At 42.7% G+C, this 14,702-nt stretch overlaps 1 protein-coding gene across 1 annotated transcript; it reads right to left on the bottom strand.

Annotated features, from left to right (window-relative positions):
* Nucleotides 1-120: 120 nt before the first annotated feature.
* On the bottom strand, nucleotides 121-14,458 carry STX12 (syntaxin 12). Its single transcript, XM_066564974.1, has 9 exons — nucleotides 14,303-14,458; nucleotides 10,913-10,982; nucleotides 9,052-9,151; nucleotides 6,779-6,916; nucleotides 5,876-5,919; nucleotides 4,001-4,106; nucleotides 3,508-3,580; nucleotides 3,254-3,336; nucleotides 121-1,563 (listed from the first exon to the last, which is right to left on the bottom strand). Exons 1-9 carry the CDS (start codon nucleotides 14,415-14,417, stop codon nucleotides 1,474-1,476), a joined length of 819 nt encoding a protein of 272 aa, XP_066421071.1. The 5' UTR covers nucleotides 14,418-14,458; the 3' UTR covers nucleotides 121-1,473.
* Between the last annotated feature and the right edge of the window lie 244 nt (nucleotides 14,459-14,702).

Here is a 14,702-nt window from a genome sequence, read left to right on the forward strand (position 1 = left end):
CAGCTTCTCAGGAGAAAAATCCTAGCAAAAGGATTTTTCATAAAATATCATGGCTACAAGAGGGGGAACTGCAAACACACCTTTGCCAATGGCTAAACTGCAAAGTAATGAACTCTGACAGAGGCTTTTAAAAGTGTTTATTGATGATTATTCGATGGAATGGCGGCAATAGTGCAAACCACTGTGCAATTGGGAGAACGCTCCCTTCCCAGCTTTCACGTTTACTTTATTATAGACGAGACATGGAAGAAGGGTTAAATACAAAATGGGTCAGTATGCTGCATTTACCACCCCCACTGGGCTTTGGACAGATTACTGTTCCCTCAGTTCATGTCAGTTCAGAGCTACACTGAAGTGGGGAGTGCCTGCTTGTGCTGCCCAACTGTATGAGCTGGAACCAGCAATCCTTTTCATTTGCACACACATCCCCAGTCTGAAAATCCCAGCACTTCACTCAGCCAGTTTCTGCACTTTCTATTTCATAAAGAATTGAAAATACCAAATGTTCACAAGCCACACATAATATTTACTAGAACACCACAAGTGAGCTTTGAGAGCACTTCTTCAGAATCAAGATTTCTGCTAACACTCTTCACTAATCTTACTAGCTTGTAAACTTAGGTGCCCATTTCCTCATTTTTAAGTGTTTTTCCCCCCTGGAAGCTTCTGAAAAGTTGGGAGTGAGCAGCTAAACCTTTTATATTTAGTGCTTGAGTCAGCATTGGAAGAGATTTATTTGTCCACTAGCAAGCGACCAGCTAGTTTGTCTAAGGAGATTGCACTGTTAGATTCTAAGTCCAAGAACATTCTGTCCTCAAGTGATGCATTTTGTGAAAAAACAACCCCAACCACACCCAAAAAAATTAAACTACACTGTTATGAGTCTCAAGGCTAAACTGACCAGCATGTAGAGGTTCAAATCATCACCCACACATACCCTCCTTGCCTCTCAAATCTGTGACGACATCCTTTTCTTCACGAGAATCTAGAACCACAGCCACTTGGAGACAATAAAACCATGGGGCAGATACTGGAGACTTTAGAAACTGCTGGATTTACATAATGTGACTTGGTGGTGGGCTGTCTTTGAATGCCATTCCCATTCCAGTCCAACAAAACTACCTACACATACAAAAAGTTGAAGTTGTGCGACTTGTCAAAAACAAGACATCTCCAATTATTGATCACACTTCAGCATACAGCTGGGACAGGGAAGAACACATTACAGAAAGCAAAACCACGAGATTTTAGTTACATAAAACAATATAATTTGTATATAAACTGATAAATACTGTCTCCATGGTTCACTAATTCCATATACTAGTTATCTGCACATTAGTTGCTAATATCTATTATTAGAAGTAGTTCCAGCTTGTGCTCTCTCAGGGTGGTCAATTCATCTCTGAGACTAGGCAGCCTGTTTGCTCTGACAGAAAAAATCTCAGCTGTGAGACTGGGTCCCATGGGAAGATTTCATGTTGTCTTCCAGATAAGGAGTCCTATGATTATACAGACCACAGCAAGGCCAAGAATCAGGATACAGATCTTCTTACGGGATTTCTTCTAATAAGAGAAGAGAAAAGAAGCCACTGACACCAGGAACACTTGAGGAAAAAGCAAGGCTACCATTCATGTTACTGACTTGGGTGAACAAGAGCACTTGGTACCTCCACAGTTATTTGAGAGAAGCAACCAGTAGAGTCTGAACACTTTTACATGTTCCTTAAACTCCATGATTCTATAGGGGAATGTTTTTAATTTTAGGAGTGCAGCGGTCTAAGAGATGCAGTTAAGTCAAAATGTGACAGGTTTTGCTTCTCTCAAGGGAAATACAAGCCTCAGAGAAGGCCAAACCTTTCTAGCTATTTAGATTTTTCAGGTAATCTTAATCAAACTCCTAAGCAGCTCTCACATACAATCTCCCCTTGGCCACCTGGGCTTGGTGTTGCATTTCTACAATTTAAATGATTTCATGTACAGTTACTGAACTTGGATTTCACAGCTTTTCTCACTTTATTCATCACAGGAAACTACAGTCCATCCATATCCACCAAATATTTTTAACTTGGCATCTAAGGATTTGAGGGTAGTTATATATAACCACTTCTTTCTCCATTCAGAAAAAAAAGCCACATGCAAAACATGTCCAACAGCTCCCAAACTTAGATTTATAAATACCTCAGAACTTTGGCAAGGAAGCCATGGAGAGAGAATTCTACTACATGCTGCCAGATGGTAAAACCAACATTCCCAACCTTGCACTCAACAGCACTGGAGTTTTATTAACCTCCAGTACCTCCCACTTAACAGCTTGGAAGAGTCCAGTATTTGTGTAAGTCCCAGCAGTAATGGGACTGACTAGAGCAGAACCCTTACCCCTGCACAGAAGCTGGACCTAAAGGGACAAGGATGGTGAAAGGAAGCTACAGAAAACACTGGAAGCTACAGGAAACACTGGAAGCTACAGGAAACACTGGAAGCTACAGGAAACACTGGAAGCTACAGGAAACACTGGAAGCTACAGGAAACACTGGAAGCTGCAGGAAACACTGGAAGCTGCAGGAAACACTGGAAGCTGCAGGAAACACTGGAAGCTACAGGAAACACTGGAAGCTGCAGGAAACACTGGAAGCTACAGGAAACACTGGAAGCTACAGGAAACACTGGAAGCTGCAGGAAACACTGGAAGCTGCAGGAAACACTGGAAGCTGCAGGAAACACTGGAAGCTGCAGGAAACACTGGAAGCTACAGGAAACACTGGCTACCATGCAGCAGTGAGAGCCACTGCAAGATCTGATGGGACAGGAGCACAGACTATGGGATAGAAACTCAGCAGCTGGACAGGAGTGTTGCAAATCCTGGTCACCAGAAGTTACCCAAGTCTGGACAGATTTTTGCATGTCAGGGTCCTGGCTGATATGTTTACAAGTTGGATACAATATCAGAATTTGTTCTTGTTTTTCTACTAACTCCTAACAACAACAAAGACAGGTAAACACTTAGGCTTGCAGAGTGTGAAGTGCCAGACTCTATTTCTACTCTTTTACTCTAAATTAGAAGGTGAATTTCAATACCATGTTTTTGACTCAAGTGCTTTATATACTCCTTGCAGGCAATTTTGAGTGAGTGCCAGCTTGCAGGAGCTGGTTTTAATAACTAGTCTGGTGTGCTGCAGTCCTCAGTGTCTTGCTCTGCCTGTTTCATTAGTGCTCAACCATACACAGACAATCAAGCAAGCACACAGAATTTTACCTGATAATAGGCAGCTCTCTGTAACTGCTCACTGGCTCTTTCCACATGGACTTCTGCACTTTCCACATTTGCCTCTATGCTATCTATGGAAAAAAACATGAGAATTCATTGCAAAATATTTCAGAGCTTCAGTCTTTAAAAATTATAGCCAGAAATATAATACTTTTAATGCAAAATACTGAAAAATTTAATCCATGTAACTGGCAAAACAGGTAACTGAATCAAGAAAAAACTTATTATCCAAATGCACTTACCAATCATATCTCCTTGGTCATGAATCATCATGGCTAAATCCTTAAATATCTGATTGACATCCAAAATGTCTGCCTGAAGACAACAGTTGAACAAGTTACAATGAACTCTGGGTACAATATTTCCTAATCCTCACTCTTAGCACCTCTTCTGACCATCACTCAAAGGGTCAGAATAGGCACCAGCATTCACTGACTTGATGTCACCACCTGTGCAATTTGGGATTAACACAGGAGCCTACAATGCTCCAGCTACTGAATATTTGTTTAATCACACCAGCAATTAGCAGAGTATGAACACTGTAACATGAGTTGCTCCTGCCATATCTGAAGGAGTCAACACTGAGGAAAAATAGACCTCCTTCAGATTATCTTGGCATCAATCCTCTCTAGGAGGAACTCTATTCTTCCACCATCAGCTCTCCTCAGCCCATCCCATTAATTATCCTTTAATTTATCTCCCAGTGCTGTTAACTGTGCAGAATTGACTGGTCACCTCTAATTGCCTGATTGCAGTTTCTCTTTCTTTAATGAGTTCAAGGTCCTGTTCAGTTATTGCCACATCTTCTTCCTGAGACTGCATCTGATTCCAATCTTCACCACTGGAAAGAGAGGGAAGGTCAGTGTCTCTCTGAGCAAAGGTACTTCCATGCTGCATTTTATGGCAAAATGAGTTAAAGCTGAAGAGTTTCCTACAGAAACAACCCCCAGGTTCTTGGCCCTGTCACTGTGTCCAAGGACAGGACCAATTTGTGACAACAGTCACAAACTGGAACAACTGAAAAAAGGGACAGATCAGGCAGTGTGAAGGCACTGGAAAGCAGTTACATGCATAGCACACTTTGTTCTAGAATATAACAGTTATCTACAGCATTTTAGAAGAAATTGCCTATTTCAATTCTGCTTTTTAAAAAAAATACTTGTACCTTCCCTGCTTCTTACCATCTCTCCAAAAGAGAGAAATCAGGGTGACAGTTCTGATAGAGAACAGCCTGCAAGCACATTAGCAGAACAGAAGAACACCTGGAAAGCATCTGGATTCAAAGACTCTTGCCTATCTGGCATTTGGAGATAAGACTAAAGTGTTTTAGTATTTTAATTCATTAGTCTAGTAGGGACTTTGAATTAAATTACACACCAAAAGAGATATTAAAACTCAAGTAACTCTGCATCCCAGTCTACCTCTCTCCTGATGAGCTGGTTCTTCACAACTGCTGCAGAAGTTACATCAATTAGAGTGGAGCCAGCATCTATAATACAAAGCCACCTCTATGTTCAGCTTAGAATGTTCTTCCAGGGCAACATCTCCATCTTTTCAATAGAGAAGTGTGCCAGAAAACATTGTATCAGTCCAGTGTTTGGTACAACACTAAACAGTAAGTTTTAAAGTCTTAAAAGTGCCTAAAGAAATGAAAATAAACTCCATGAATAGGTCAGACACAGCTGACCATTCTGAGATGACCATAGGGTTTGCAGATCTCAAAAGGAGAAAGTTTCTGACACATGGCACACAAGAACAGCTTTCCTGTGGCATAGCTGCTGTGTGCCATCATCTCTTATCTCTGGGTCCCACTCAGCACCTGCATAACTGAACAGCTGGGCTTCCAGCCCTGGCTCAGAGGAAAAGCCCAGGGCCAAGGAAGGGACACACACCAAGCAGATGAAGGGCACTTTGCAGAGGGAGGATGAGACAGGCAGGCAAGGTCTCCTGATTCAGAAAGTAAAGGATTTATACAGACAGGGCCAACAGGTTTCAGCCCAGTTGAGAGATTCATCACAGACACTTCTGGAGGGGCTCAGGCTCTCTTTACCACACTGCAGAACTGATAGCATTTACAAAGCCATCTACCACACAGGCACACTGTCACTGCAGAAGCAGTACAAGTGTCTGACAGGTGACAGCAATGCTGTCTTGTGCACATTCCAGGATTACTTTGCCAGTGCACAATGTCCAGGACTTCTGAATTTCAGGCAGCCTCATCTGCTATTCTGCTGTAGCTCCAACTGGGCTGCTAGACAACATCCAAACCCATGATATAAATATGCAGCTCTCTGTGGAAAGAGAGTGAGTGAAATCCTGTCTGGTAATCTTGTGTTTGCAGGCCAGAACACCAGGAGCTCCAGCTGCCACATCCCAAGGGCACTGCTATTCCCCTCAGGGTAGTAATCACACAATCTGTACTTAAGGAGGATAAAATACTGTCAAATGCAGATTTTACATAGTAAATTACATGTGCTGTAATAGTTGCTTTTCAACTCTTTTTGCTTTGCCTTCAGCCAGCAGAGCCTGGCCCAAGTTACAGGAATATATCACACCATAAAAACTTTAATTAGATGCAGTGAAAAGCTCAAGAGTACAAGAAGTTATTACCTATCAAAGGAAACAAGCTGCTCTTCTCTGAACCGGTCATCAGCCTGGAAGAGATAAATGAGTCACACTCTCACACTGCCAGGACCATGCACAAAATCACCAGCAATATCTTGAAGACCAAGGCACATTCTGTCCAGAGAGTTCTTGGAGAATGCCACTGTCACTGCAGCCCTCAGATTTAACTCAGGTTATGTAAGGTTAGTTTTAGCTTCATCTTTAGATTTAATTTTTAGATTCAGATTGTCTCTGAAAATCAGAGGCAACTGAATGACCAAAAGCAGTCAGTCCATAACCTCCTTTCCCAACATGAAGCAAAAATTTAAGAGCATAATTCAATGGATAAATGTGTTCCCTGGCAGAAATTAAGGATGCATACCTAGCAGAAAGCCCTGAGGTAAGAAGAGAAAAATGCTTTCATTGGCCATTTTATTATGAATTCTTAGGAGCCACAGGGGTTTGTCAAAACATAACAGTGAACATACATTGGAGATATGAGCAGGACAGAAATTATAAGAATATAAAGCAACACAGTGTGAGATTTGAGATATAATTTAAGGTGTGGTAAGTTTCATTCTGAAGTCTTAAATTTCATAGCATAGGGCTGGCATGAAGTGAAGAGCAGCCTGCGATACTTTGCTCTTCTCTTTGCTTTGACTCCTCATCTCATCTCATCTTCTGTAACATTTGCAACTGCCAGGATTCCTTCCTTCCTCTACACTGACACTGGAGCACACTGAAACAAGAAATTACTTCCAACATCTGGAATGGAAAACTACTGCAGCAAGGCCTCAGCTTCACTCAGTCAGGTGTCAGTAAACAGGTATGAGGTTGGAAGGCAAGTACAAGATCTCTCAGAAGACTCACAGTCCAGTATATCACTCCAAAATTCCCATAAATACTTACAGAAATACGGGAGCCAGCTCTTGCCCTTGCTACAGTCTCTTTTTCCTTCTCTGACACTCGCCTCTGTACTGCCTGGAAATTGTTTAAGGCTGTGGAGAAGTCATTCATCAGTCGTTCCTTCTGAAGCCTCTGTTGGCGCTGAGGAATCGAACACAAGCAAGAGTTCAGACATTCCCCTTCATTACAAAGTGACTGCCAGACTCTCAAAAAAACATCATAACAACAACAGTGAACTGGCACTCAGTGATCTGTTGGTGCCAGTGGTCAGAACAAAAAGCCCACCATGTTTTAATTCCTTACATCCACCATGTTTTAATTCCTCACACCCACCATGTTTTAATTCCTTACACCCACCATGTTTTAATTCCTCACACCCACCATGTTTTAATTCCTCACACCCACCATGTTTTAATTCCTTACACCAATGCCTTGCAGGTGTAACTGCAGGACAGCTTTGTGCAACAAGGCTTTCCAATTTCAATCTAGTTCTAAAGTCTGAGGTACATCATTACTTTTATTCTAATTACATTCCAGTAATTCACCACATTTAACTACATACCTTTCAGTTATCATAAAGTGACTCTCAGACTCTTTAAAAACCACCATAACAACAATAACAATGAACTGGTATTCAGTGATCTTTAGGTGCCAGTGGTCAGAAGAAAAAGCCCAGCATGCTTTAATTCCTTAAACCAATGCTCCATGCCTTGCCAACTGCAGGACAGCTTTGTGCAACAAGGCTCTCCAGTTTCAATCTAGTTCTAAAGTCTGAGGTACACCATTACTTTTATTCTAATTACATTCCAGTAATTCACCACATTTAACTACATACCTTTCATTTACCTGCAATGCCTTTTCCCTCCATTCCTTCACTTAGCAAACCTCACAGTACTTAACAAAATACACACAAATTCACACTTCAATCACAAAAACAGGAAGCCCCACACTTCCAGAACTAATGACAACACCCACTGTCTCAGTCTCCTAAGCTGTCTCTCCCAATCATGCCACACTACAAGCCTGTTGTTTTTAGATCAGATAACATTCTTAGTCCTGATAACCATTTCAGTTTATCTTCTCTTCAAATACATTAGTTGCAATAATCCTTTTCATCCTCATTTTACAATGTCAATTTATTTAGCTTCCACAGGACATCTCCTTTGAGTGCTGTGACATTCCAGCAAATGAGAAATAAGAAATTATGGAAAAGCTTGTCCCAAGGACAACATTAGGTCAGTTTTTATGTTTTCTGATTGAGAGATTTGCAACAGCTGGCTAAAATTGTGCGATTTCCAGAACTGCAATCCTGCAATGAGCTTGTTCCAATTCAGCAATCATTTCAAGGAAAAGAAAACATTTTCAATTCTATTTTTTTCTATAACAAGCCATTACAGCAGCCTCATAATACACTGAGGCTTCCATCTGAACCCTCTGGAAGCAACAACCCTTCTTCCAGAGCAGATCCTCAGCATGCTGATTCCAGCTTCTGCAGATTTTGACTGAATTTTCCCTGGGCTGCATTCAGTGAGATGCACATGATAGGATTTTGTTCATCACAGAAGATTAACTGAAAAATATTTGCTGAACAAACCAGCAAAGCACGGCCATGCTTCCAACTGGAATATAAACCCTCAATGCAGAATTAGACCAAGGAAACATCTGCTGACCCACATCCCCAGATCATGCTACACCAAGAGCAGGCAGAGGTGAAGTGACACTAGCAGCAGAGGACTGTCCCTTCCCTCTCCCACAGGGAGCAGGAACTACTATTTGCTAAGAGAAAATCATAATCTTGGCCTCATCATATTTTGCTTTACTGAAGTATAAGCACAGTGAGTCAGCTTCTCCCCCTCCACCACTAATAAATCCCATGCAAGGGGAAAGCTTCCTGGCATGCTGACATTTCATACTGATAGGCATTTTGCTCTCAATTCTTATCCTAAAACACTACCTTGCAACACCAGGCACTTTGTAAACAAGATTATTTTTCAGAAATTTACTTGGAAAACCAGAATTGCATACTGAGTTCTCCCCAAACATTTAGGCCTTCTTATTCTCACGTGGGGAAATTTTGTACCTATTTGCTCCTGGGAAACATGGTTTTCCCAGTGTCATATAAGCAGCCAGCTTAATGAGTTTCTCTACTTCACCATCATCCTTCATTGCAAAAGGCTTTTCAGCTGTGCCAGTTCAGGCTTTGTGACACTGTGGTCTACCCCAGTTTCATGAAATGAGTGATCTAGAAATAAGAGCAGAAAGTTCTGCCTGCCTACCTGTTCAGAAGCAGACAGGGGAAGTGGCAGAGAGCCCAGCTCCTTCAGATATTCATTGGTCTCTTTGGCCAGGCGGTTTGCAGAGTGCTGCAGCTGTTGTCTGAAACAGAAATTCAAAAGCAGTTACACAAGATCTACCTAAAAAGCAGCCATTGGGCATTTAATATCCAGAATGATGACTAAATAGGGGTTCTGAGGTCACACAGCTTTACAGTAGGGTTTTTTCAACCTAAAGGATCAGAGATGTATTTTTTTTTCTTAATGTCAACTTGGCTCTGGACTACAATTTTAGAAAAAGATTAAAATAATTTCTTTGCTCCCTGCTAACTAGTGTAATTCAGTAGCTTAGAAAATGTCTTTTTCTCCAATGGCATAAGAGAGAAGCAACTTTATTCAGTGAACATAATCCCACTTTTAAGGTGAATTCTTTATGGTACCAATTAGTAACTAAGTGTTCACTTGACAACCACTAATTCCATTGGTTAAATGTACATTTGATAAAAGTACAGGGACTCTGATATTAAATTCTTCATTTTTGTGAAAAACAGTGATTAGAAAGAACAACAATCCAGCTTCAGGAATTGCAAGGCTTTTCCCTTAAGCCTTTATGTTTTCCAACAACATTGCAATATGAACCTATTGTTGTGAAGAATCTAATACTATTATATAAATCCTATACTGTAAACTAGGAAGAAAAAAATTACTAAAACCAGAAGCAATTTCTTTTGCATTCAACAGGTACAAGATGCTTAAGTGAAAGTCACTTTCTTGACCCAATGGACACACAAATCAGGGCATTCAGGCTCCATTACTGCATAGGCTGTATATGTAAACTCAAAACACCATCCATGCATTTTGGCAAGTTGGTTTGGCAGCTGACAATTTGTGGGGTGCAGCCACTCTCACCCCAAAGAGGAGAGATTATGCAGCGACGTTCAGTGGGAAGGCATTTGTTTGGTCACCAGTGATTAATTCTTTAATCTGCTGATTAAACAGAGATTGAGTCAACTGAGCAGCTCAAGGAAACAAATCCCTTTCTCTCCTAATTGGACTCTGATCTCATCCTTCAAATGTGCTGTGTGGATCTTTCACCACAAGTCATGAACTTATCCAAAAATCGCTGTTATAAAAACCAGGATAAATGTGCATTCAGAGATTCAAGGTACTGTCACATGGAAGAATGTACTTTTAAGTTTTCTTTGATGATCTCAGAAATTATTCTTTCCATAAAGAGCTATTTATGTTCCATGAGTTTGTAAGAGATGCACAGACACAGAGAAGCCCTGTACAGTCTCTCCAGGGGTCAGTTTGAATTACAACTGTTTAAATGTCTTCTACTTGTCCCACACTGGCATTTTATTCTTCTGAAATGCCATGTGACATTTTGTCTGCCCTATACTGACTAAATCCATCTGTACTACCAGCTACTTTGTCTCCAGTTATGGGGCTCCCTGACTGGTTTTCCTTACTGGTGTAATGGGAGCACCAAATACCTGGTATGGCATTAATTTCTTCTGAATCATGTGTGAAACAAGTATGACTCTTCCTCAGAGGACAGCTAATGCTAATGCATGGCTGAGGTACTACTACTTTTAAAAGAAAATACTAAAAAATTATATAGAAGAACAATATAGGAAGAACTGTTCCTACCCAGTAGTTTTGAATGGTTTCTCCAGAGCCCTGCAGAAACACCTTAATTTGTCCAGTAAACTACTTAATGCAGCTAGTAATTCTGGGTTTGCAGGACTGTATAAAATTTATCTAATGAAGCATCTCTCCAAAGCAAGTAACCCACTATCCCTAAGAACACAGACAGAAATGAAAGAACATCTATATCAATGTTTGCTCATTTAATACTCACAAATTTTCCTGAAGCTTGCTGGAATCCTGCTTGGTTCCCAGCTGGCTCATTAAATTCTTTATTTGAGCAGCTGAAGATAAAGAGATCACAAGATGAGTTAGTAAGATAAGTTCAAACATTTTATTCCTTCTTGAATGTATTCTTTTAGCTTTCCCCAAAAGAAAGCTAAAAGCTACATTTGTTTCAGTATCTGACTTAACCTAGTAAGGCAACACTTATATTCTTTGCTTTAAATAAATACAAGTATCTTATGGGTGGATGGCAAGAGGATGGGGCCAGGCCCCTCCCACTGGTGTCCAGAGACAGGACACAGGACAAGAGCCACAACTGAAACACAGGAAGTTCCATCTAAATATGAGGAAAAATTCATTTGCTGAGAGGGTGACAGAGCCCTGAACAGGCTGCCCACAGGAGCTGTGGATTCTCCCTCCCTGGAGATACTCAAACCCTGCCTGGATGCCCTCCTGCACAACCTGCTCAGAGGAAGCTGCTTTAGCAGGGGCTGGGCCAGATCAGCTCCTGAGCTCCCTCCCAAACCCAACAGTTCTGGGGTTCTGTGAAATGCAAAGTGTATTTTAAACATCCCCACCTAGACATGATGCAGCCTAACAAACTAACTTTCAGACAAGAAAGTGAAATGAGGCACAGATACCCTCAAAAGAAGTCAGTGGAGCAGAGTTTGTGCACTCCTTTCCTCAACCTTTTCAGAGCTGTTTCCACCAGCCTTGCTATTTCAGTATTTCAGGCTATCACTGCTGCAGAAAAACAACTGCTGTGTGGCCAATTTTACATTATTTTTAAGTTACTTCATTTATTAGTGCTCTATTAAAAAAAATAAAAAGAAAATGCCAAGTGTTGCTATTAGTTTCAAAACTCCCTGCCCCAGACCTGATTTTTTCTACTCATGACAGTCCAAAGTTTTCACAATGCTGGCACAAACAATCTTTCAAGAACAGATAGCAACGTGCACCTCACAGTTTGCCTTTGTCAATTTGAAATCACGTTGTAGCACAGAGAGGTATTTTAGACCTCCTTCTCCCTTATCTCTGATGTTTTCCCACTATTTTCTTTGTGTAGGCACTCATGATCATGAAACCACACAATGATTCACATCAAACCCTTAACCTACCTGAAAAGCAAGTACATTTTCTCTCCCCAATCCCTCTACCTTAGAATTTTTTTCTGACAGATCAAGAAGCTGATCCACTATATTCTGCAGCAGCACAGATTTTATCATTAGTGAAGTGCTGGGCTCAGCAGTACAAAGATTGATTGTCCCAAATCAATCATGAAATCCAAGCTATCTCATCATGCAGGGAGAGGCAAGACCAAGGAGGATCACCTAAATACAGTTCCACAGGCAACTGAATTGAACTGAATTATCTCATGATTTTAACAAGAGCTTCTTCCAGTTCAGAGACACCCTCCTGTGTAACTTCTGCTTTCAGCCTGGAGTCTCTGCCCTTGATTAAATGTGAGCATCAGATCCCTACAATGGCCACTCCTTTTAAAGGGATGCCCAATGGCTTACAACAAGACTGCAGTACAAGTTAATCAGTAATTAGCCAGTAATTAGCTTTTACATCCACCAAGTGTATTCTCACTTAGAATTTCAGACTTCTATAAGGTTATACAGTGAGGAGTTGGTTGGCAACTCCTCATATACCGAGCTTGGCTTCCAGCAAGCAAATCTGCACATATTTCACAGCTCTGTCAGACACAGGAAGGTCAGAAAAATTCATAGTCAAGCTGGTGACAAACGGCACAAGGACTGCACTCTGTGTGTGGCTGCTGAGCACTTGGCAAACAGCATTTGTGCCATAATGTCCAGACATTCTGTGACTTATTTCTCTCTGCATGGGGAGATTCTTGCACAGCTCCATTTCCAGGCCAGGCAATGTCTGTCCTGCCCTGAGCCAGGTTCGGCAGTTTGCTTTGCTTAGTTTATTTCAGCCAACAGCAACACACACAGTCTACACAAAATGAGCATAAAGTGTCTAGGAAATGAAAGGAAGAGGCTGGAGCTCTTTATTCTTTGGATATTGGGTATGCACCAACACACAGAGCCCCTCAGTAAACAGCTTTCCATCTCCAAGCCCTTTGATTTCAGGCTGTAGAGCCTTCCACATACTCACTATCTGACAGCTAAGGTTTCTTGAAACACTTCAATCTCTCCTGTAGCTGCAAGTCTGCTACATTACCTGAGCAAGCAACAGTTTTGCCAGCTCAGCCCAGTGGTTTTCTGCACGTTTTGTGTGAAATGCTCACTCCACAGAGACTCCCCAAAGAAGTGAATAATACTCAGCTGTGCACACTCTTTGCCTGCTCTTTTCCTTACAGGAGAAAAAATGAGGACAGCCTTAAGGCTTCAATGTATTCTTCTCTTGGCTTGAAAGGAAAGCTTTTATATAGTGTGTAATAAAGTTAGCTAGTGTAACATTAAGTCAGATGTTCTGTGTGTTCCCACCCACCTCAATAAAACTGTAGGGCCATTTGTTTAACTTGAGATAGCAGTGCATGGAGATAGGATGGCTGCAGGTCATGAGACAGCAGAAGCCTGTCCTATGAGAGAGAGGAGCTGAGCTGCTTACAACAGGAGGCTCAAAGAAATGCCGTGGAAAGAAGAGAGGAGTGTAAAGGAAAAAATAAAAAGGGAGAAAAGGGGAAAAACCTCAACGAGCCATGTTATTTGGCAAACTTTGAAACAATTCAGCAATGTCTACGCCAAGGAGAAATGAACATGACTGACAAAGCATTTTCAGTAACATAAATAGCTTTGTATCATCAGAGAAGTCACGAGCTTTCTGAGGAACCAACATGTTCAATTGATCTAGCATGGGCACTTGAACAATTAATGTCATTTATAGCAAAGCCTGTATCCTTAGGAAGGACTACATCAAAGGCTCTCCTGGATGTGCCTACTTTAAGGAACAGCAATTCAGCGATCAGTACTGAGATTTCTGTGATTATCATACAATACCGGTAACTTTCTCTAATGACAACAAAGTGCAACACCGTATCCTTAGGGACATCCTGCCGGGAGCAGGACACTGCCAGCACAGCGAGCGAGGTCCCTGGGACAGCAGCTGCTCCCAGAGCCGGTGACACCCGGGCTCCTGCTGCCCCCGGAGCCCCTCACGGAGAGCACCCGATGCCAGCACCGGACTGCCCGAGGTGCCGGTGCCCTGGGGGAAGGGGAGGCTCGGTGACAGCGACAGACACCCACCGAGAGCGCCCGCAGTGCTCACCCCGCCCTGCAGCCGGGCTGGGCACCACCGCGCCCGGTGCGTGCCGTGTGTGCCCAGCCCGGCTCCCATCGCGCCCTCACGCTACCGGCCCCGGGGCGCTGCCGGGCCGGGCCGCCCCGTCCCTCCCCGGCCGCGCACTCACTGTACTGCGCGATGCGCTGCACGTTGCCGCTGCATGTTTGGATGATGCCGCCGAAGTCCCGGGGCGGCGGCGGCGGCGCCCCGGGGCTGCGCGGGTCCAGCGGCCCGTACGACATGGCCGGGCCGGAGCGAGCGCGGGCCCCGCTGACAGCGCCCGCCCGCCCCGCGCCTGCGCAGCCGCCGCGCCTGCGCGCTGGGGGCGGGCTGGGAGCGCGGGCGGCGTGAGGGGAGAGGGAGCGGCGTGAGGGGCAGAGGAGGGTGCGAGCGCGCCTGGAGCTTGTGAAAAGTGCATTTTATATGGCTCTACGCAGATATTTACCATATGTATTTTGATGTATTGATTAGTAGTGCTGTATTAACATTTTAATAATATGATAAATGTAGTCTTGTAGTTAAAAGGT

This window comes from Molothrus aeneus, chromosome 23, assembly GCF_037042795.1.
Source record: "Molothrus aeneus isolate 106 chromosome 23, BPBGC_Maene_1.0, whole genome shotgun sequence".
Lineage (NCBI taxonomy): Eukaryota > Metazoa > Chordata > Aves > Passeriformes > Icteridae > Molothrus > Molothrus aeneus.

Coding starts and splice junctions, on each gene's coding strand:
- STX12 (XM_066564974.1), bottom strand. CDS start 14,417: ATGTCGTACGGGCCGCTGGACCCGCGCAGCCCCGGGGCGCCGCCGCCG. Junction 10,983..14,302: donor GCAGCGCATCGCGCAGTACA/GTGAGTGCGCGG, acceptor CTTTATCTTCAG/CTGCTCAAATAAAGAATTTA. Junction 1,564..3,253: donor AGAGAGCTGCCTATTATCAG/GTAAAATTCTGT, acceptor TTCTCTTATTAG/AAGAAATCCCGTAAGAAGAT.